Source organism: Protomyctophum parallelum (genome assembly GCF_964188405.1).
Source record: "Protomyctophum parallelum genome assembly, chromosome: 22".
NCBI lineage: Eukaryota > Metazoa > Chordata > Actinopteri > Myctophiformes > Myctophidae > Protomyctophum > Protomyctophum parallelum.
The window spans coordinates 13,829,438-13,852,429 of NC_139714.1; the positions used below are offsets into that span (position 1 = coordinate 13,829,438).

At 43.0% G+C, this 22,992-nt stretch overlaps 1 protein-coding gene across 7 annotated transcripts in view; it reads right to left on the reverse strand.

Annotated features, from left to right (window-relative positions):
* Positions 1 to 22,992, reverse strand: part of chchd3a (coiled-coil-helix-coiled-coil-helix domain containing 3a) — a 138,245-nt gene that overhangs the window by 91,506 nt on the left and 23,747 nt on the right. For all 7 annotated transcript variants that reach the window (XM_083758252.1, XM_083758250.1, XM_083758251.1 and 4 more), the window contains one exon: positions 16,617 to 16,710. In XM_083758252.1, the coding sequence (XP_083614378.1) occupies positions 16,617 to 16,710 (94 nt within the window). The remainder of the gene's footprint in view (positions 1 to 16,616; positions 16,711 to 22,992) is intronic.

Below are 22,992 nucleotides of genomic sequence, written 5' to 3' on the forward strand. Positions count from 1 at the left end.
ATTATTAATTCATTTTGGATTAAAAAAAGAAAATAAATCAGACTCTTCACATACTGTACTAGAGCAGTGGTTGAAGGTTCCCAAACTTTTTCATGTAAAGGACCCCCTACTAATTAGCCTGCGGACCTCCATTTGAAAAGATATGCCAGGGACCCCCATAAGAGAAGATCTTTACGGTTCTAGCAGAGATTCTCAACCCGTTTAATTGGACCCGTTTAAAAGGACCCCCCAGTTTGACATGCACTATACGGACCCATTTAATGGCATTTCTATCTCTGGGACCCCCAATTTATATTGTAAAGTCCCTGTTAGTGTAACTCTGAGTGTACAAATTTGTACACTCTCAGAGTTACAGAACCATAAGGGTCCATTTGCTTCCAAACTATCATTTAGCTGGGTACCCTCTGGAACTCCCTCAAAGACCCCTGGGGGTCCACGGACCCCACTTTGGGAACCATTGTACTAGAGCATGTCTGAAATAAATGTCAGAGCTGAAATCAACACGTAAATATGAAATAAATGCTTAAACATGTAGCTACTGTAGGTGTAATGTGAACCAATTGTAAAGTGAACCTTTCAAGCCTGTTTTCTCAACTCACTGTTTCTCTGCAAGACATTACTTTATAAGCCATATCTCCAAAACTCAATTTGAAGCTATGATTCCCTGCTTCGATTTATTTTTTAAATCCAATGACTTACTGTGGGTCAAGTTTGGTCACATATAAAGCGATCTATGAAATCTATGAAAAAGTTTAATCTAGAACACAAATTGATTTAATATGTACAGTATAGTGTGTGTGTGTGTGTGTGTGGGGGGGGGGGGTCCCTGCTTCATCTCTCTCTCATGTAGGGGGTCCTTGGCCTTCAGAACATTGAAGACCCCTGATTTATGAAATGCAATTCCTTTCGATCGCTGTTCTTTTCTTTAATGGTTTGTTTTGGATCATTTGAAATCCCATGACCTGGTTTAGAAGAGGTGAGGGACACATTAGGAAGCACTTTGATGCTGCCACGGAGGTCAGACACGGATGAAAACAACATCCATTTGGTGCTGCGAGCAACCAACCTGGGATTGGTAAACACACATACACACCCACACACGTGCACGCACGCACGCACACACACACACACACACACACACCTCGATACCCCCAGAGAACACAAAAACGAAGACGAGAAACGTATGGAGTGTGAAATTATCTCGGTGCTATACGTTAGGGCCCGAGGATATTAAAGCTTCTGTGTGTGCATGTGTTCTTCACATGCACACACAGAAGCGCACGCGTGCGTGTGTGTGTGACTGTGTGTGCAACATGTGTGTGTGCATGTGCGTTAGGTTTAGGCATTTGGACATTTCTTTGTAAGTGGACTGTTCGCGGCTTTCCCTTGTTGAAAGTACCGGTGGAGGCAAGATGGCCGATGATTTCTTCCCATTCAGCTACAGCCGCCCACCGCCACCCAATTTAGTTGAACACAGTGAACATACTGTAGCTACTGTAACCAAATGATTATAGCTACTGTAACCAAATGATTATAGACGGCCCACAAGGTGACAGCGTCCAAATCAAGTTCATTCTAGAACCGTACCATTATCAGGTACGGTTCAGATCAAAGCCTTTCGTTAATTTCATAAGTCAAAAATGTTACGGTATACTGTATACTGGATGTAGAATACAAAGCCATCATTTCCCCCCTAAGGGTGCCACTTGTATTGATATTTTTGATATTTTTTTGCTTTAGAGAAACAGGAAAACGGGGAGAGAGATTTTAGATTTCAACAGGATAAAGATTATTATGGCCCTGCACTTCAGGTCTGACCAAGTAGGGTGAAGGGTGTCTCAGTGGCCATCACTAGCAGTGCATGTCAGCACAGTGCAAGGCAGGGAAAAAGCCTGCGACTCCATCATAGGACCAATCATTTCCACAACTGATGAATGGTTTAAATCCAGGATGAGAACCGCCGGCTGAAACTTTGAGAAACACAACAAGCGTGTAGAAATGCTAGAGCAGAATCTGTAGCTGTAGCGATACATAGGAGGGGTGGGGGCTCGAGTATTCTGGGGCTGTGCAAGAAGGCCCATGAATTTCACCTTGCAGATAAAATCCGGCCACATCTGGTGGATAACTGTATTACCTGAAGTGAAGTTTACACAACATTAAATGACGACTGCAAACTTACATTTGATTAAAACAATTTTTTTGTATAACATTGCAAATATTGCTAAGTTAAATGTTATTTTTCATATCTTAAGTTATTCAGTTCTAAACGGACGATGACTTATTGCCATGAACACGGTTATTGAATAACCACGCCCATCCCTAATGTGGGTAGCGATATAAAAACTATGTGAATGTGAGAGTGGGCACGCCGGCCAGCCGGTCTGCCTAGCGGGGGAGTGGACACCCATGCAGCGGCGCAGGGAGAAGGTCATCTTACTCACTCACAAGTCGGAGGCGCAATTATGCCAGACAAAGCAAACGCAAGCAGTTTGACTATACACACTGAAATAATGGGCAAAAAGTTTGCCAACAACGCTGCTGAAACTTTTAAGTATCGGAGTCGGATACACTTCCGACTGCACTCAAATATATTATGGAGACACACACACACACACACACACACAGACGGACAAAGGTATGTATACAAACACGCAATGTATGCATGAATGAATGTACTGCACACACACACACACACACACACACACACACACACACACACACACACACACACACACATAATGCCCGAGTGGATCCGTGTGTGAACTGACTGTGCTTTTTATTTTGTTGCAAATGTTAATAAAATATTCAATCAGTTTGTGATTGTGTGTGTGACAGCACGACACGTGTCTCTCTCTGACTCTCTGTCCGCACAGAATACAAAATCGGCATTCAAAGCAACCAATATCTTGCAAGTATGATCGAACCCATCAAACCCTCCCGCACACTCAGATCAGCCAACGCAGCGAAACTGGAAGTACTTTCACTTAAAACGCCGGGACAACGCTCCACACGTCCCAAACTCTTCTCCCTTCTTGCTCCAAAACTATGGAATGCACTTTGCATCACAATCAGAACTGCAACCTCACTCCCAATCTTCTGCCGTAGTCTGAAAACCCACCTGTTCAGACTCCATCATGGCCCGTAGCACTTGCCTAGCCCCATAGATAGCACTTTATGTAGACCTAGATAGCATTTTATACAGATTTATAGCATGTTACGTAGACATCACTATAATTGCATTTTATGTAGTCATAGCACTTTATAGTATAGTATAGTATGTATAGTTTATATGTATAGTTTCATTATGTAGATACTCCACTGTTACGTTCTTAGCTTAAGCATGTTTCATGTTAACTACTTTTTATGTAGTGTATGTGATGTATTGCCATGGTTTTTGTTCTTGCTTAATGTAAATCGGTCTGGATTAAGAGCGTCTGATAAATGCCTAAATTGTAAATTGCTGTGCGCTCTGCTGCGCTGCGGAGAAACGAACTGAAGAATTTAGGCTGACCTATGATCAGTTTAGTGTAGCAGCGACGCAAACGGCTGTGTTACTTGTGTGATGATTATGCTGGTTTATAGGATCAGCAGCACAAGAGCTACACAATGCACATGCGTACCATACCATGCAATGCAAGACAGGACGGGCTGATTTGAAAACACTGGCGTGCAATTCTACATTATATCATGGATCCCGATCCCCGAGTCCCGACAACAGTCGCCAGTGCTGACCTCAACGAGGTGAAAGCAAAGCTCAAAGCAAATAATTATAAGAAGGTCAAAGCAAAGCAACCATGGCAACTCTCATGCGTGGCCCCACTTTGTGCAAATCGAGGATAAAGAACAGAGCAAAGTAGGAGCTGTTATAAGTGCATTTTCCATTCAGCCAAGACAGGCACATGCATCTGCTAAAACTGATGATTGTGTAAAAAACAATTGATCCACTTGGTTAATTTTAAATGCACGCATGCCGAGGAGACGAGATGAGACAAGTCTCTCTCTCTCTTTCTCTCTCTAGCCCTATCATCCTCCACTGCAGAGATCATAAAATGGTAATTGGTCAATACGTCCGCTATATTATTCCATAAAGTCCACAGTTATGTCTGCCAGATCTCTCGGAATATCAGAAATAATCGGATCTCGGTCGGGCGCGGTGCCGGCATTAGAAGGAAATCTCGGAACAGGTCGGAATCGGACTAAATTGACACGGATCCATTCGGGCTTGGTTTTCCCATTTGAAAATGTTTTCGGAACGGGTCGGAAACGGTAAAATGTCACAGATTAGTTTGACCCGTGAAGAGCTCTAGCTGGAAGGGAGGAGATATAGTTACCAAGAATAAGAAATGAGCAGTGAATATACGTACTGTATATGCAGGATGTGGAGACATTTGCTTATGTACAGTACTTAAGTACAATTTGAGGTATTTTAAGTTTACTTCCAATTTCCAATACTTACTTCCACTCCACTACATCTCAGGTCCAAATATTGTACTACTCCACTAAATGTTACTTTGTAGATTTAGATTATTATTACAAAACATACATTATTCAGGCCTATTTACCTTTCTGTCATCACCGAAGTCACTTCAATGCTGTAGCAAAAGCCAGCGAACTTTGTGGTTTTGTAGGAGGCAAGACATCTAGAGATGAGTCTGTATAAATATGTCTGTCTGCCTGGGGCTAATCTGGCAAACTGCTGAACCCATTAGCGTACGTTACCAGTAGGCCAAGGAAGGGGGTGTACTTGTACATCTAGCCAACTCATGCTACAGAAACAGGAGATAGGCTCCTGCCCATGGCTTACTTAATTACTTACTTACTAAACCAATTTAGTGGCCTTGTGGTTAGAGTGTCTACCCAGAGATCGGGAGGTTGATCCCCGGCCGGGTCACAACAAAGACTATAAATATGGGACCCTATGTCTCCCTGCTTGGCACTCAGCAGTGGATTGGGGGCAAGTCCCTGCGACATACTAGCGTCATGTACATCAAGCTCTCTCATGCTACATGAACAGGAGCTAGACTCCTGCCACATGTGCATCATGGGCCTTATGGCTCGACAAGGCTTACTTACATAATATCTCTTTGACAGTATAGATTATTAAAGCTCAGTCATTTATTTGTATGTTTAAGTCATTTTTCATATCTGCCCTGTGCAATTTTTGTTTAAGAAGCCTAAAATAAATGTTATTTATTGTATGATCCCATGTTAAATGCCAAAAACACAATTAAGTAATGAGTTGTGATCGTGACACCCCTACTGACTAATCCATATTACAAAATAACTACAATTAAAGACTAAAACTAATTAAACAAATTATAAACAAAACTAGCTACACTAAAACTACACCGAAAACCAAAAAACTGATGAAAATTGCAAAACTATAGAAAGGTATTTGACGGGTGGAAACCTCGTTCGGAACTGTTTCAGGAGCAGGGAACTGTTGGAGGAAATGTAACAATGCAATGGCTGATCACTTTCACGTATTCTGGGACTGCCCAAAAATACAACAATTCTGGCTAGAAATAGTATCAGACATTAACGCAATAATGGGTTTTGAGATTGAATTTGAATTTACAAGTGTCTATCTGTGTAACATACCAGAGGACCTTAATACCCCAGTCAAATACCTTCTTAAAATACTGCTAGTGGCAGCAAAAAAAGAAATAACCAAGAAGTGGCTGGATAGCCATTGTACGAAACATATACGAAATGGAGGAACTTACTTTCGCCGTTAGGATAAGCACAGAAACGTTTTACAGATACTGGCTGAAATGGATATTATACATGGGAATAGATATTTTGTAAAGACTTTATTTATTGTTTTATTCTACCAATGTGTGATTATCATGAACCCTATACTTGGAAACGAACAAACTAAGACATTCTGAAACTACTCAAAGGGGTTTCCCTTACTCTCCTGGAACTGTAAGACCTGTTACACTGTGAAAGTTAATAACAAGAAATGTAACAATTACGATATGTACTGTGATGCCCTACGTGACCCACCTGTTTACTGAAAAATCAAAATAAGAACAAAGTTTCCAAAAAAGAAAAAAAATGTGTAATGTAACAAATTTGAAACGCAATGTTGATGTCTTTATTTTCATTTTATGTTTTTTTCTTTTTTGTATGTTTGTGGTGTTATTGTGAGTGCTGTATGTTTTCTGTCTTTCTGTCTTGAAAAATCAATACAATTTTAAGTTAAAACTAGAAAAAGTGCCCTTCTGGGCACAGGTCTCCACCAGGTTATCCACAGATCCGTGCAGTTAGAGGTAAAAACACTTTTCGGCCAGTTATAGCGCCACCTTGAGGCTGAGTTGAAATTGTTCATGTGGCATTTTGTCCTCGGCCTAGTGGGAATGTGGGTGCACAATTTCACGGAAATCACGCGATGTGTTCATGATTTGCAGCATTTTGTTTGAAACTGAGCACTCCTGTGAACTTTGGAAGCCAATCTTAACCAATCAGGATGGAGTCTGAGAAATCTGAAAGACTGGTTTGGTTGAATGGCTCTAGAGAGACTGTGTACCAATTTGCGTGATGTTTGGACAAAATCTGTAGGTGTACTGTGCAAAAACTTGTTTTGCACAAAGCGGCCTCCTGGTGGCGCTATAACAGGCCGTTCTGGAAAGTTTGGGGCAGAGGTTCATCGTTGGCATCCAGGGAGTGTGTGTGCAAAATTTGGCATCGACCGGGTTAACGGTGGCCGAGATTAGCTGCTAACGGACACACACACACACACACACACACACACACGGACGGACGGACGGACGGAGTGCAAAACATACTCTCTCCCCATGCCTTCGGCCTGGTGGAGACAAAAATAAGAACTGTGTGGACTTGATGTCATATGAAAAAGGACTATACAGAGACATTGGAGTTGGCGCCACATGGAGGGGGGATGAGGGAAGGAAGAGAGGTGGAAAAAAAAATCTTGGGAATTGCTCGTGTGTCATATGTGAAAATGCTATCTGTATTGTACTTTCCAAAAAAATAAAAAATAAAAAGAACTGTTTCAGGATTTAAATTCAAAGTAGCAAATGACAGCAAATCGACAAGCTCAAATTCAGCTACCTGATGCTTTTGTGTGACTTCTCTGTAGTATGATCAAGTAGGGAATTAATTTAAGAAAACTAAAAAACTATGAAACAAAAAAAAAGAAGAAAAAGAAAATAGTGAAATTGCCATTTAATGACCCCCCAACCAAGGTGTCTCGGATTCTTCTGCATACCAGAATAGGCTCTGTGCTTATAACTGTAGTTCCCTTTTCGCAGATCAAGAGCAGAACATGGGGAACCCCCATTCTAGGTTCTGGGCCTGGATTAAGAGCGCACGTGCACACACACACAAACTTTGAAAATCTTTCATTCTTCCATTCTTAAGTTTTACATCCAGTGCTGTAAAGATGGCTGTTTCTTCTCCCCTTGTAATATTTATATCACCACCATTGAGTGTTTCTGTTCATTTGTATTTATCGCGGAGAAATGGCACAGCCTGCCGCCTATCTTTTAATTGAAATAGATGGGAGGCACAGGGTCTTTCTTTTCCTCAGCTGGGCCGTCGGAATGTAATTGAATTTGGGGACGGTAACTCATGTTTTTCTCTGGGTGTCTCTCGGGTCAGAAGAACTCAGTAAAATGTTCCGCGGCTGGTGAAAGGATATACGTTGCAGCACAGGTGGTACTGTGCCTGCACTACACTGCAACCAGTGTAAATTTAGTCAACTAGAAACCACGACAATATTTTTTCACTGACGAAAACTCAATAAAAACGAAATAAGCCAACTATGATGACCAAAACTAAGACGAAGTCACTTTAGTCACTTTGGGGGAAATAAAAACACTGGATATCTATCATATGAACCACAAAAATTGTATAAATACTATTATAATAAACCATCGTCCTCACTGGCAGGTGAGTCAGCAGGATACAACAGCAGTTACAACACACAAGCCCATGCGGGGAGGAATTAATTGGCATTATTGACAGACTAAATTGGGGAGAAAAGGGTAAAAAAAAAATCATATAAGGGGAAAAACATTTATCAATTGGGAGGGAGAAAAAGGAGAAGAAAATAATTGGCTACTCTAAATTCAAAAAAGAAGTGTTAGGATGTCCAGTGTTCCTGGTCATGGTTCTGAACACCAAACTTCACTGGACGCCCGAGAACCGCTGCCAATTTGGTGCCGCTCCTTGATTGGTCAGACCCGAAGAACTGATAAGCTCCTTTTACAAAATGTGTTGCTATAGGGTGTTTGACAGTCAATTCATTCTAGAGTTTAACAAACACAGGCTTCACTGCATGGGGTGGAGAGCTCTGGCATACCAACAGCTGCCATGGTGTTTTTAAACGACCCATTATAGCAAGGATTTGTTGCCTTCAAAATCCACCTGTCCCATCGCGTCCGCCCAGCTCTACACTACTGCTGCTACTTCTGGGGTGGCATGTGACGCACGACTTATACCGTGTGCGCACGCACACGCACACACTATATTATGCAAGAGGCAAAGCAGTACTACACACACTTAATATGATTATGCAAGAGGCAAAGCAGTGCAAAGTGGGACGCTTTCACTCAAATACGCCCCAAAAAGGGAAGGTTCACAGCAGTGATGTCACATGGCCCCTCCCACGTGGCCATAGATGACAAGAAGAGTGACATCACCAGAGGACAGATGCCATCAAAGTGGAGTCCAGATGTTTGTCAGTGTGATCGGTGCTGCTTTACAGCCCTCATAAACAATGGCAGTGAAATCATTGAATTAAAGCCTGGCACTCCAGCGAGCCAGGGGTCAGTAAAACTAAAACTAAAAACACAAACATTGTAAAAGCAAGACAGAAAACTAAAACTAAATGCGGAGAACTTAGCGGAGCGAGAGAGACAACATTAAAGGACATATTGATTCCGTCTGTCCGAGCTGGGCATCATGGTCAATAAAGCCTGGACTTGGCCTTAACCCACTTAGGCCCGAGGACGCATCTGTGTCGCCTTATAGCGTTCAACCACTTTAAACATTATTGTATACTTTAACTATTGAAAAATAGCAGATCTACAGGCTGCTATTTTTGAAAAATAGTGAAAATGTGGCAGAAATCTTTGAATATATATTATTTTAAACTCATATATTTGCTTGATCATGATTTAGAAAACATTTTGTAGAATCTGGTCTCAGGTCTCAACGGGTTAATGGCGTTGCGGCGGCGATGCGACAGAGGGGCGGGTAACTTTAGCTCTGTCCCTGTGGCAACGACGACCACATGAAGAGGACCGTGAAAAGAGGCGAGGTCAAGCCAACCAGATGCTGCGTCTATATATTCTCCTTTACGGCATGTGACAGAGAATACATGTCCTTATCAATGGCAATTAGTCCATGGTTGGTGGCTTTTAAACCGTGCCGAGTGTAACCACGGAAACAAACACACACACAGCAAATATACCGCTTTACTGTCGGTTTCTCCATCTGGTAGAACAACAGGCACATAATCTCTCTCTTTCACCACACACACACACACACACACACACACACACACACACACACACACACACAAAGTACATTTACTCAAGTAGTGTACACTTTAGCAGGGGTTATCAACCTGGGGGGTTCCATACGAAAAAATTTATAAAAATAAATTGCAACTGAATGGCTGGAAAATGGAAATTAAGAGTTTACACAGTACACATAGTACATGCATACATTTCCTTAATGATTATATCTGGCTTCAGTATTTATTTTTGATGTATTTTCTCTATTATTAATTATTGTAGTGGTCAATTTGTATTGGGGGTTGGCAGGGGTCGTGAGACATGGGCAAAGCATTTCCGGGGGTCCCCAGCCAAAAACGTTGAGAATCCCTGCCCTGGGGTGCCTTGACACAAGCCCAGGTGTGCCTCAGAATACTTTATCATTGTCACTCCAGTTTTAAGGGGCCATGTCCGAAGGGCCTATATGGCTATGGTCCCTTATTGTATTTTGTCTGTTTTTTGCCATTGAAGCCTGGCCTATTTTCTCTTGGGTTGGCATTGAGTCATGATTGGCTGCCCCGAGTCTGAACCCATACTCTGAAAGCAGGCATGCACAGGCCCAGGGTGAAAAAGGTGACAGTGTGGGGGACGACGCGCGCGCACACGCACGCATGCACGCACGCATGCATGCACACACACACACGCACACGCACACGCACACGCACACGCACACGCACACACACACACACACAGAGAGAGAAAGAGGGATAAAAGGAAATTAAGCACAATTGCACGAACGCACACAAATCAATTCTACAAATGCAAAACACCAACATAAAGTAGGCTACTCACGTAGACAGACAGGAGCTTCCCAGATGATTGCTAATTTAAACTTTGCTCACAAAGGCCTTTCAGATTGAAGAGGTACGGTAGCTTAACACACCCAAACACAAACTAATAATGAAGCCATCTTCTTCACACATCAAGGCCCAAATTGCCACGACAATCATTGCAATCATTTGAATTAATTGCAAGGAGGAAAGTGTCATTTTGATGTACTTATTTCCTAACAGCAGCAGTTGATAACTAGACACTACACAGGAAGCAGTAAATATAATAAGAAACCGTGAACCAAGCAGGGTTGGGATAAAGTCAATAAGACAAAACATTTCTGAAAACCCTGCATTTATTATGCTTTTGAACAGTGGCGTCCGGCCCAGGGGGGTACCCAGCAAAATGTGTTAATACAGCATCATAATAATTTTAATCATTCTATTCCTATTTTATACGTTGGCTAATAATAATACAAAAAAATAAGATATACAAGCTACTTTTTTAATTGTTATTATTATCATTATTCATTAGTGTTGATCATTACCGTACATACTTGGCACAGACCTGTATGTAGCTTACATTATAGTGTTTATTTATACCGTACAGAGTACAGACCTAAATGTACAGTATAGCGTGTATGTATACAGTACAGACCTGACTGCAGTGACTAATCAAAGTTGCTCATTCATCAGACACTTGGAACTCCCCCAAGACCCATTAAAGAGTGAAAGCAAAAGTGTTTATTGGACATTATGGAGCACATGCACCTGCTTCTATGGCGTGGAGAGGAGAGGAAGAGGAAGAGGAGGAGGAGGAGGAGAGAGGAGAGGAGAGGAGAGGAGAGGAGAGGAGAGGAGAGGAGAGGAGAGGAGAGGAGAGGAGAGGAGAGGAGAGGAGAGGAGAGGAGAGGAGAGGAGAGGAGAGGAGAGGAGAGGAGAGGAGAGGAGAGGAGAGGAGAGGAGAGGAGAGGAGAGGAGAGGAGAGGAGAGGAGAGGAGAGGAGAGGAGAGGAGAGGAGAGGAGAGGAGAGGAGAGGAGAGGAGAGGAGAGGAGAGGAGAGGAGAGGAGAGGAGAGGAGAGGAGAGGAGAGGAGAGGAGAGGAGAGGAGAGGAGAGAGAGGAGAGATGCTTTCTCAGATGGAGGGTTGATTCCTCATCAGGCCTGCCTAATGGATCGCCCACTCAGCGCCCAGGAAATTACCTCAAGACGTCGTGCTCCCCTGCTAAGGCATGATTAATTGATCCGGCGAAGAAAGAGGAGTGTGTGTGTGTGTGTGTGTGTGTGTGTGTGCGCAGCGCTGATGTGTTTTGGAAGAAGGTGGAGATTGGAAACTTGGGGGGGGGGAGTGGGGTATTGGGACTGACTGACCTTTTTGACTATTAATGAGAGCAGAAAGTGGCTCACATTTGGAAATGTCTTTTTCTAATTGAAATCCTAAAAGACGGTGAGGAACCACAGTGAACAATGTGATGAGCCAACATGGTGAGGAACCATAGTGTTGTTCCATGTGTTACACTCTCAGAGTTACAACATGGTGGTGGACCATAGTGTTGTTCCATGTGTTACACTCTCAGAGTTACAACATGGTGGTGGACAATAGTGTTGTTCCATTTGTTACACTCTCAGAGTTACAACATGGTGATGGACCATAGTGTTGTTCCATGTGTTACACTCTCAGAGTTACAACATGGTGGTGGACCATAGTGTTGTTCCATTTGTTACACTCTCAGAGTTACAACATGGTGATGGACCATAGTGTTGTTCCATGTGTTACACTCTCAGAGTTACAACATGGTGAGGAACCATAGTGTTGTTCCATGTGTTACACTCTCAGAGTTACAACATGGTGATGGACCATAGTGTTGTTCCATGTGTTACACTCTCAGAGTTACAACATGGTGATGGACCATAGTCTTGTTCCATGTGTTACACTCTCAGGGGCGATTCACACTATGGTCCCGGGTGCGCACTCGGGACCACTTGGCAGATGTTGTGGTAGTGTGAATGATGCGTACCGTTCCCGGGAGCGGATCGCCCAACCGTCCCCGGTTGCGTAACACCAGCGCATTTCTCAACGCCGCCCTTATCCTGTTGAATCTGCTTATACGCGCAGCACCGCAGTACGCGCTGATCTTATTCTGCGGACAACACGTGGCTCTTGGGCTTTGCTTGGCACAGTTTCCAAAGTAAAACTAAATAATAATAATGCTAAAGTAGAATCCATAGCAAACTAATACACTGGAGCACAGAACTGACTGACACAGTGAATAGCAGGCAGGCTGACAGTGAAGTAGCAAAAAGCCAAAGAGGCAATACAATGCAGTGTGTCTGGATTTATTTGAGACAATGTCGCAGAGTTGATGGTCAGTGTCCGGGCACGCCAGCCATCATGCAAACCGCCATCTGGAGGATTAAAGTGTGTTATGCATGTGTACCCGGGTGCGCTGTTGTATCTCGGGCAATGTGAATCATGGCCATCGGGGACCAGGCAACCGTCTTCGGAAACGGTTCCAATGAAACGGATTCAGTCCGTCTCAGTGTGAATTGCCTATCAGAGTTACAACATGGTGATGGACCATAGTGTTGTTCCATGTGTTACACTCTCAGAGTTACAGCTCTGTCCATTTGGAACTCCCTCAAGGGACCCTGAGAGTCCCCATGGACCCCACTTTGAGAACCACTGTCCTCCATTATGTTTAAAATACACACATAATCTAGCACTCAATTCAAGTTGTCTCAGGGGCCACTCAGCTGCATGCTAAAAATGTCACTCAGTATTATTTTGAAGGTGTAAATACCGTATATTACCAAATAACAGCCCATGCTCAAATAACCGCCCAGCACCAAATAACGGCCCAGGTTCCGACACCATTTTGCGTAATAACCGCCTCCATCAAATAACCGCCCTCCTCCATATAACGGCCCATGGGCCGTTATTTGCAAACTTAATCAGCCTCAGCCCTCATTTATATTATTATATGCGTGTTCACCGTGTTGAGTTTGCAGATCTCCGCACGCCACTCGATCATTTCACAACAGCGCACCAGTCCTCCACATCCATAAAATAAATATAGTTTCACAAGTGCCTCCTATGCACAACCAATTGTTTTAATGCAAAGTGGTGTGTATTCTGTGTAATGTTTATTGTCATCTGTGTATCACTATCTACAAGCTCCAAGTGTTGCATGACAGCGCTTTGTGAGCTTGCAGAGAAAGAAAAAAAAAAGAACCCTTTTCGGTGCGCGGCGTGCGCCAGCCAGGTCCTCACAAGTATAGTACTATAAAACACCTCGGCGCAACAAGTCCTCAGCGCAACGAAAATGTTGATATTTAAATCGTGCTGCATTCTTCAACCGATTGTTCTAATTCCAAATGGCCTATCATCCGTGAAGTGTACATTTTCATTGGCTGAAAATCTACCGGTACGTAGGCCTACAGTTTATAATTAAATCATATATTTGTCCGCTGCTTCCCCATGCTCAATCAGAACATGTAGTGGTTACACCTGTGTGTTGATACGCTCCCTCATACAATTAAATCAAAATGCATTGCCTGCAATGTTTATTGCTTACCATACTAAAAAACTACAGTCCCACAAGTTTAGTTCCCACAATATTTGTTTTAACAATTCATATTCTACAACATTTCCAGGCCTATGCATTAATGAGGATATTGTATGCTCAATCCCCCCAAGCAAGACAACATGGAAAAAAGAACAGATGTAAAAAAGTAACTAACACTATGTTGTTAGGTTGTTATTTATGAAATGATATCCAAACATTTTAATTCCAAATTAGCTTTTCTAGGCCTGTATTTTGAGAAAAAATAAAGGGAAGCTCCGCACACTCAGATCTGCGCACAATCAATGTATTTATTTAGCAAGCTTTCGGTCTACTGACCTTCTTCAGGCCTGTATTTTAAAATGAAAATTAATTCACTGAATTTCATGGCGGTAGGAACCCTGTATTATTATATGTTGTTTTGTACAGTATACTTGTATAAATGCTGTAGCTTTGTTTTTTTATTTTATTATTACGGTAATACCAGTTCCAGACAATTTTTGCACTACATGTTACTGTATGTTACTGTATGTATTAGGGCTGGGCGATATGACAAAATCTCATATCACGATATAGAATTTATTTTATCACGATAACGATATACTCACGATATAGCATATTTTTTACGATACCTATTTTTTTATCTAAAAGAATTGATTTTTGTTCAGGTCGAGTACTTTACTGTACTTGGGCTGTACTGTACTGTACTGTACTGTACTGTACTGTACTGTACTGTACTGTACTGTACTGTACTGTACTGTACAAGCTCTCCTCCCTGGCCTCTGTCTGTGTTAGGCTGCACAACAGTGACACTTGGTGGTGACAATAGTTATGCTATTTCGTGCTCGGATACAGGGACAGGGACACACATAGCTGTCTATAATGGTTGCACCACTCAAAAAACAATTAAATTCACATTATCCAGTCTACTTATATGAATATAATACTGATGCCCTTCCCATGCACAGACAGGCCCAAAGCAAGTACAAAAATATTACAAAATAAAATGTATATAATAATAATTAGAGGCTGAACTCAATTGTTCAGCCTCTGTAGACATTTTTAAAGCACAGCTCAAGACCCACTTCTACAACATTGCTTTTAATTGATCTTTTATTTTTTGTTATTCATGTCCTCACTGTATTGCGTCACTGCTTGTTTTTTAATGTCGTTGCCTTGCTTTTCTTTTTTTCTCCATTGCTCTGTAAAGCACTTTGAGAGCTGCATTTCATGTCATGAAAGGTGCTATACAAATAAAGTTTTATTAGTATTATTAATAATAATTATTATTATGACAATTAAAAAGAAAAAAGAAAGAAATAAGACGTTGCCATTCAGACAGAAGTACAGGCCTGTGTCTGCATTAAATTGGCTTAAGGAAAAAATAAATATCTCATGTCACAGTTTGTCACTACAGTCGTTTCAGTTCATTTAAGCTCTGTATAGGGAATCAACATGTTCTGTTGTAGTTATAGTTTAGTTTGTTAAAGACGTTGGGCAGCTTAACGATGTTTAATTGACTACAGGCGATAGAGTGAGAGAGAGTGAGAGAGAACGCGATCTTGTCGTCAACTCTCCATGCCCACAGCTGTGCGTATAGGGAGTCTGGGACGAGTGGGGCTTTTTCTTTTCCTTTTTTTTTGATGATCACAACAAAGTCAGCGTCTTGTGTTGTTGTTGTAAGCTGTTGCTGAATTAAGGACTTTTCAAATGGAATAATTTATTTGGAACAATAAAACAAGACAGACGCAGCAGGAGGACTGCACAGGTAAGAGGAACGTCTTCGTCTTGGAAGAAGTTTGCAGTGCACCCGACGACGGACAAGCTTATTGTTCAACTGTGTAAAACATGCGTGGCTCACGCAATTTATCAATTTGACCCAACATGAAACCTGCATTTATAACAGTGAATGACCGGTTACTTTAGGGCGCGTTCGGAAATAGCGCACTGTGCAATGCAAACTGATAGATGAGTTCGCTCCGGTGTGGTATTTCCGAACGTGCCCCTTACACCGCTCTGAATCTCGTCAGCCATCATCATCATCTCCCTCTTTTAGGTGCAAGCACCACCTCGGCTTGTGTTGTGGTCGTGTTGGCCTTAGAGTATATAATAGAGAAGACATCCGAAAGGTGTTGGCTCACTGTTTTCAGTGCGCGCGGTGGGCTGCTGGGCATGCCGTATATAAGCGCTGTGACGTAAAATACTGCCGTAAAGCGAAACGGCGATATAAGCGATATAGCTTTTTTTTCGTGATAGACATTTTCTATCGAAAATACGATATATATCGTCATATCGCCCAGCCCTAGTATGTATATACTGAAACCAAATAATGGCCTTGTGCAGGCCGGTGCAAAAATAAATAACAGCCTATGGCAAATAACGGCCTAGGTCCTTATAAACGCCCGGGGTCCGAATCGATTTTGCATAGTAACAGCCCGGGCTACTATTTGGTAATATACGGTAAGTGATTAATACTCAGCTGAGATTAGGCCATATCACTTTCTCTTGGAACAAACAATATAATACCTACAATCCTGTTCAAAACAATGAAACTAACCCATTGTATTTTTATTGTTATGACAATGACAGGCCACAGATACATTAGGCAGGGGCTGCGGGTTGAGTAACAATGATCTAGGACACAAGTTGTCAGAGTATCAGTATTGAGAAGGGATAAAAACGGTTTGATGAACCATAGTGAATAAGAATATGATGGACTGTGGTGCAAAATGTGTGCGTGTGTGTGTGTGTCTCACCAGTCTTGCAGTTCTTGCTGTGCCTTAGCTCTCTGCTCCTCCATGCCTTGAGACAATTCATCAGTGATCCTCTTCCTCAAGGTCTCTCTATCAACTAGAGAGAGATAGAGAGATATATTGTGGTTCAAAAGCACATCCACTGCAAACAATTCACACAGTATGCTAAATTTACACAGGACTCAATTTGCAAGAAAAGGGTATGGATAATCAAAGGCATACGACCATACCATGAGACTACCTAAATCAATACATGTTTGTTATTGAGAGGCGCTAGCCCCTCCTCCTATGCCCATCTTTGTGTGTACCCCATAGCGATGATTTGATTGGCTGAGCACCCCATAGCGATGATTTGATTGGCTGAGCAAAGTACATATTGAGGATAAAATGTGACAGACAAGTGAGGACGGAAAAGTGAGGACGCACATTGTGATTGGCAGGAATGAGATGATGTATGTCATCTCATTCACTTTTCTTTTTTTTCCCAAGACAAACTACACAACAAATACACAAGGTTTAGAATGCAACCTGCAGGCTGTCATGAATATCTACGGTACATAGTGCCTCACCTATACTCTACACACCATACTGTACCTGTACAAAGTTGAACCCCCCCAAAGTCCCCCACCAGAGTAAACAGATTCAACTTATACAGGTATGCTAAGCCACAGTGATGGGACACTGAAAACTGCAGAATTCCAACCAGATCAAAGAGAGACACACTATTTTGTGTGTTTGTGTTTGTGTGTGCGCATGCGTGTGTGTGCGTGTGTCATGGTCTGTCGTTCTACAGACCATGGCCCTCATTTATCAATCGAGTGTAAAATCTGCCACAGATTCGAGTGCAGGTTTCGTAGTACACCCACGTCGCCACGGCATTTATAAAGTGATCGCAAACAGCTGATCCTTCCTTAATTTTGTTCTCACGTTAATAAATGTCACGGCTGAATTTGATCTGGCACGCCCTAAGAAATCAAGCCTCGCCCTCATTTTTGCGACATGAACAACGGCAATACGTTTCCTGAAACCATGGTTACATGAAAAAATAGGTTTCTCCCGTGCCTTGCTGCCCGCCTCACCCCCCTCTCTCATACACACGCACAGCACGCACACGCAACTTGCAAGCCCAACTAACTGGTGTGTTGTTAAACAAATAAAGAACGAACACCTGCATGAATTAAATAAAGCGTGCGTGCGGGGGGTGCGGCGGGCAGCAAGGGAAGCGAAGCGAGAGGAGAAACAGACAACTAAATAAAGTTGTAGGCCTACCCTGTGACAGGGTAGGCCTACAACTTTATTTAATTAATGCAGGGTACCTGCATGTCTGTTTCCCTCTCACCTCGCGTGCCTTGCTGTCATGCACGCACGCACCTACATGACACATTAAATAAAGCTGTCTGTTTCTCCTCTCGCTTCGCTTCCCTTGCTGCCCGCCTCACCCCCCGCACGCACGCACGCACATATTGCTATTTGCAACTTTCACTGTGTGTTGTTAGTTGTATAATTAATTATTAAAGTATTTTTAATTTAATATACAACAAGATATATTAGTGAACGAAAACCTGAACCTGTGAACCATAATTAAATAACAAATAGGCACACACACGCTGCTGTTTTGCAGGTGCTCCTCCTGTCCTGTCTGTCTGTCTGTCTGTCTGTCTGTCTGTCTGTCTGTCTGTCTGTCTCTCTCTATCACAGTGGTCCGTCCGTGACCAACTGACCATGCACGTTCCGACGTTCGACAGTCTATTTAGATTGCCTCCAGTCGTTAGTCACTGCAGTGGCCGGGCTGTCAACTGTCATTATATGAATGTGCAGCCAAAACAGTATATAGCCTCATGTGGCTGGTGGTGGGCAGCGTGGGCTGGCTGGGTAATATACCTATATCTCCGATGCAGTTCCCACTTGCGCTGGGAGCCTGGCACGGTTCATTTGGCATTCGAGCGACGCGTCGGGTTTATTATATTGCACATAGGCTACCTTAAGAAATACATCGGCCTTCATGCTGTAGATTAGGCTACAGTAGGCTATACCTGCACGTTGGGACTCTCCGCAGCTGAGCTGCAGCAGCTGCTGCACTATACTCTCCAACGTCCCGTCATGGAAATATTTCAGCACAGACAGCCCAAATCCTCGCATGTATGCGCTCATGCAAAACACTGTTTAAATGGCTTAAGCATCTCTTGCAACATTGTTTTTAATTGCGCGATTTTATCTCCTACTAATTTCATATGACACATGTATTCCTTAACATTTTTATTTATTTATTTTTTACATGTAGCCCATATACATTATACATACCTTTTATATAAACATTTTAGGAGTGAATACATATATGTTTAGATGCCTGTGACAGCCTCTCAGCAGTTCAGACAAGGCTGCTCCGCTTGTGTAAGACAGAAAAACAGCGTACGCAAGCTGCAGAGTAGACGTGGGTTTTGATCGTTGTCACGTTCAATTTCAAGCTTTGCCGGAAATGTTAAATGGTAATTTCGGCGTGCGCCCATATTTTGGCGTACGCACGGTTGATAAATGAGGGCCCATGTCTCCTCATCAGCCACTCCCACTCTCCATTCCCTCTCTCAGTCCTTGTTACACACCTATTTCCACCCCCTCTTCAGCCCAACAGTGCCATGCCCATTCCACACCTGAGAACACTTCTGCAATCACCCTGCTCCCTATAAAAGTGGACTCATTACACAAACACACTGTCAGGACATACATTGTTGTTCCAGTGATCTGCCTTGTACTTCTGGTTTGTTATTTTTGTCTCCTAAAAGGTATCTTGGATTTCAGTTGCTTGTTATAACTTTTGGACTTCTGGTTTATGCATTTATGCATTTTCTTTTTGCATTTTTGGACTTCCTGTGATGTTGCAATTTTCCTCCTGAAGTTTTGCCTGTTTTGGATTTACATTTTGCATTGACTATTTACTTTGGCTGTATGCTTCTCTGCTTTAATAAATAAGTAAATGTATGACTATTCTGCGTTTGGCTCTGCACTTGGGTTCAGTCCTTCACTGCGTACCGTGACAGCGTGGGTGTGTGTGTGTACATGATAGTGCACACTGCATATACACAAGGGTGATACACACATTATAATATAATTGCTAAAGGAAAACGAAAAAGAGGAACATTTACACAGTTGGAGTCCTCAGTGATTTCGTTATTAAAGTAGAGGGAGTCTGCCAGGCTTTTATCTCTCATACAGGGTGCTTCGCTGTGAGCTATAAAATGTAATGGAGTGTTTGTGGAGATTGTGTGTTCAGACCGCATGCACGACCACGCACGAGCGCGCGTGTGTGTGCGCGCGTGCTTGCTGCGAGTGTAGTGAGGTGGGACAGGGCGTCTTGTAGCCTGCGGGCTGCGATGGATGTCTTCTGAAGCAAGAGATGGAAAGCAGAGGGGAGTGTCTGGGAGTCCTACTACAACCGACACACATCAGCAATGACCTGCCCTATTAATGCAGTGTCCAAACACACACACACACACATACCGCACTATGAAACCGCAGTAGACTCTCGTCTCCCTCATCCTCCTCTATCTCCATGTCGCTGGTGTGTCATACATGTCCGCCCGCATGTCTCCTCCGGCCTATCTTGGCAGGTAATTAAGCATGAAAGTAAAGAAGGCAAGCAGGCAGGCAGGCATGCGACGGGGAGGAGGGGTGGGGTACGTGTTACTCCAAAACGTGCTCTGAAGACAGAAGTGCTGCCATGCAGCGCTGTGCTGCACCACTGCGGTAGTGGGGAGGAGAAGCAGCCCCCACCAGCACTGCAAACATATATATATATATATACACACACACACACACACACACACACACACACTCTGCATGGACGGGACAAACCCTATTGTCGTAATATTATAGAGTACTGACTCCTATACTACCTTTGGGTCACTATTATTTTGTATTGGATTTTCCTTAGGCGGAAGCTTAAGATTGTGTCGTAAGACCATTTTGTTCAGGTATTTTGTCAGGTATGTGACTCTGTGTCGTTTATGATATTGAGTAACATTTGAACGTCTGTGTTTGGAGTAAGAAACAAATGTCACTTTGGATAAATTAGTATTTTTTCACCGTCAGTCGATGCTTCATATCCATAATTTGAGTAAAATCGCCAGGGTGATTTGTTTAGTCCTACAACACAGCTCTTATATGACACGATCTAAGATTTCCCCATGGGAATTCCGATACAAAAAACCTGCTGTGACCCAGGGGGATATAGCCTCCTCTAGCGGCAGTTACTGTATGTCAGACTCTGGTGCTCTATTATTTTTACCTGGTAAACCTCCATTGCACCGACAGGCCGGGCGAGGGGGATAAGGGGGATATGTGCACACGCACACGCACGCACATGCACACACACGCACACACGTACGCGTGTGTGCACGGGGACGGGACGGTTGCCGATTGAGCGCACAGAAAATCCAATTTAAAACTAAATTAACTAATCTATAAAGATATAAAACGAACAAGGGCATTCCTTTACTCTCAGCTTGGGACTCGACTCGACATGAGGCCAGAAATCCAACAACGTTCAGTGGTCTTGTGACTTGGTTCAATTGTCATTTTACGGCGCACTGCTGCTGATGGGGGTCATTTCAATTTGGGGTTTCACATCTGTCCCCCCCACCTGTCCCCCCCTAAGTTTTTTGTGTTGTTTTTTTTTCCTCACACAGGCTGCAGTGCTCATAAAGCACTGGTCTTTTGTCATGAAACCTTTTTAAAGCTCCCACTTGGACTTTGGTATATCCATTAACAAATCATTATTTTATTCATTTTGGATCGTGGAGCCAGGTTACATAATACTGACTGGCAACTTTACAAGTGGATGGAGAGTTGCAGACACTCTGTCTCCATGTAATCATGATGGAGGAGGAGACTCTAAACATCTGTGTTAAGTGGGATTTTGTCATAAATCACATTCATTTGATTCCACAGCAACTGAATTAACACACACAGTTCTTACTGGCATCTCACACACAGTGTTGCCAGATTTTGTGAGGGAAATAATCAACCAGGTCTATGAAAACAAGCCCAAAAGAAAAATCTTGAAATAAAAAGAAAGCTAAACATTTTTTTAATATTCCTCAAAACATTTTAACTGCTCAAATCTGAACCTTGAACAACAGGTTCAAACGACATTAGGAAAGGAAACGAACCCAAATGAGCAACTACACTTTAGAAACAAGCCCCAAAAAAGCGCAACCACCTATGTTTACAAGTCGCTTATAATAAGCGACATGGCAACACTGATCACACCGAGTCAACAAACAAAACCCTGAGAGGATTTCTGTGAGTTGATCTTGTATCAAACTGTTGGTGGTATTCCTCTGTTGGCCCCGTGGGGGGGCTGGGCGAGAGACATCCACTCCTAATGGAGAGACAGGAGGAGAGATGGAGGGATGAGAGTCACGGAGAGATAGAAAGGGATTCTCTGTTCCCAACAGACAGGCAGGCAGGGGGTTCACCGAGTTTACACCTCAAAGCCGGCCTTGAATAGGGCACACTTCACTTCACCGTTTGTGTCCGTCCGTGCGCGCGCGTGTGCGTGTGTGTGTGTGGTGTATCAATTACTATACTTGTGAGGGCCAAACGTCCCAACACGTATCGTAGAATTTGTGAGATGGACATGGCGAGGAGGAACATGTTACAGACCAGGCCACCACTGTGTTGGCACACGATGCTCCAGGACTGCACAATTTCTCTGACACTCTAAAAAACGAAATTATCAAACCCTCGAAGTGATTCAGCAACTCTCAAATAAAACCCAAATCTTCACCTTACTCATGGCTACTTCATTTAACTGTTGCTTATCATATCAACGCGTTAAATCCATTCAAACTCTAGAAGGGCCCGCCCCAAAGTTATTAGTGCAGCCGGCAGACGTCGAAAACTAGAGTTCTCAACAGGCCCAATAATTAAGGTGCAGCCCTACCAGTACCTGCACCCTCATCAAACCCTGTACACTCAAGACATGCTCCATAAGCCATATATGGCCACACCTCATCAAACCCTGTACACTAAAGACACCGCCCCCGCAGCCACCCTTAGATCTCCATATATGGAGCTGACCTGTTCTGACATTCCATAATTCATCTAACCTCATCAAACCCTGTACACTCAAGACATGCTCCATATATGGCCACACCTCATCAAATGATGTACACTCAATACACTGCACCTCTGCCACCTTTAGACACGCTCCATGTATGGCCAGTATACAGAATTCATTCCATATGTTGATCTGACCCCCCCATGCCAAAGCACCATCACTCACCCAGCAGTCTGACATCACCCCCTTTAGGACAAGGTTGCTTCTCGCCCTCAGGGCGTCTAACTGGTATATACAGCTCCATCTCACTGAATTAGAATA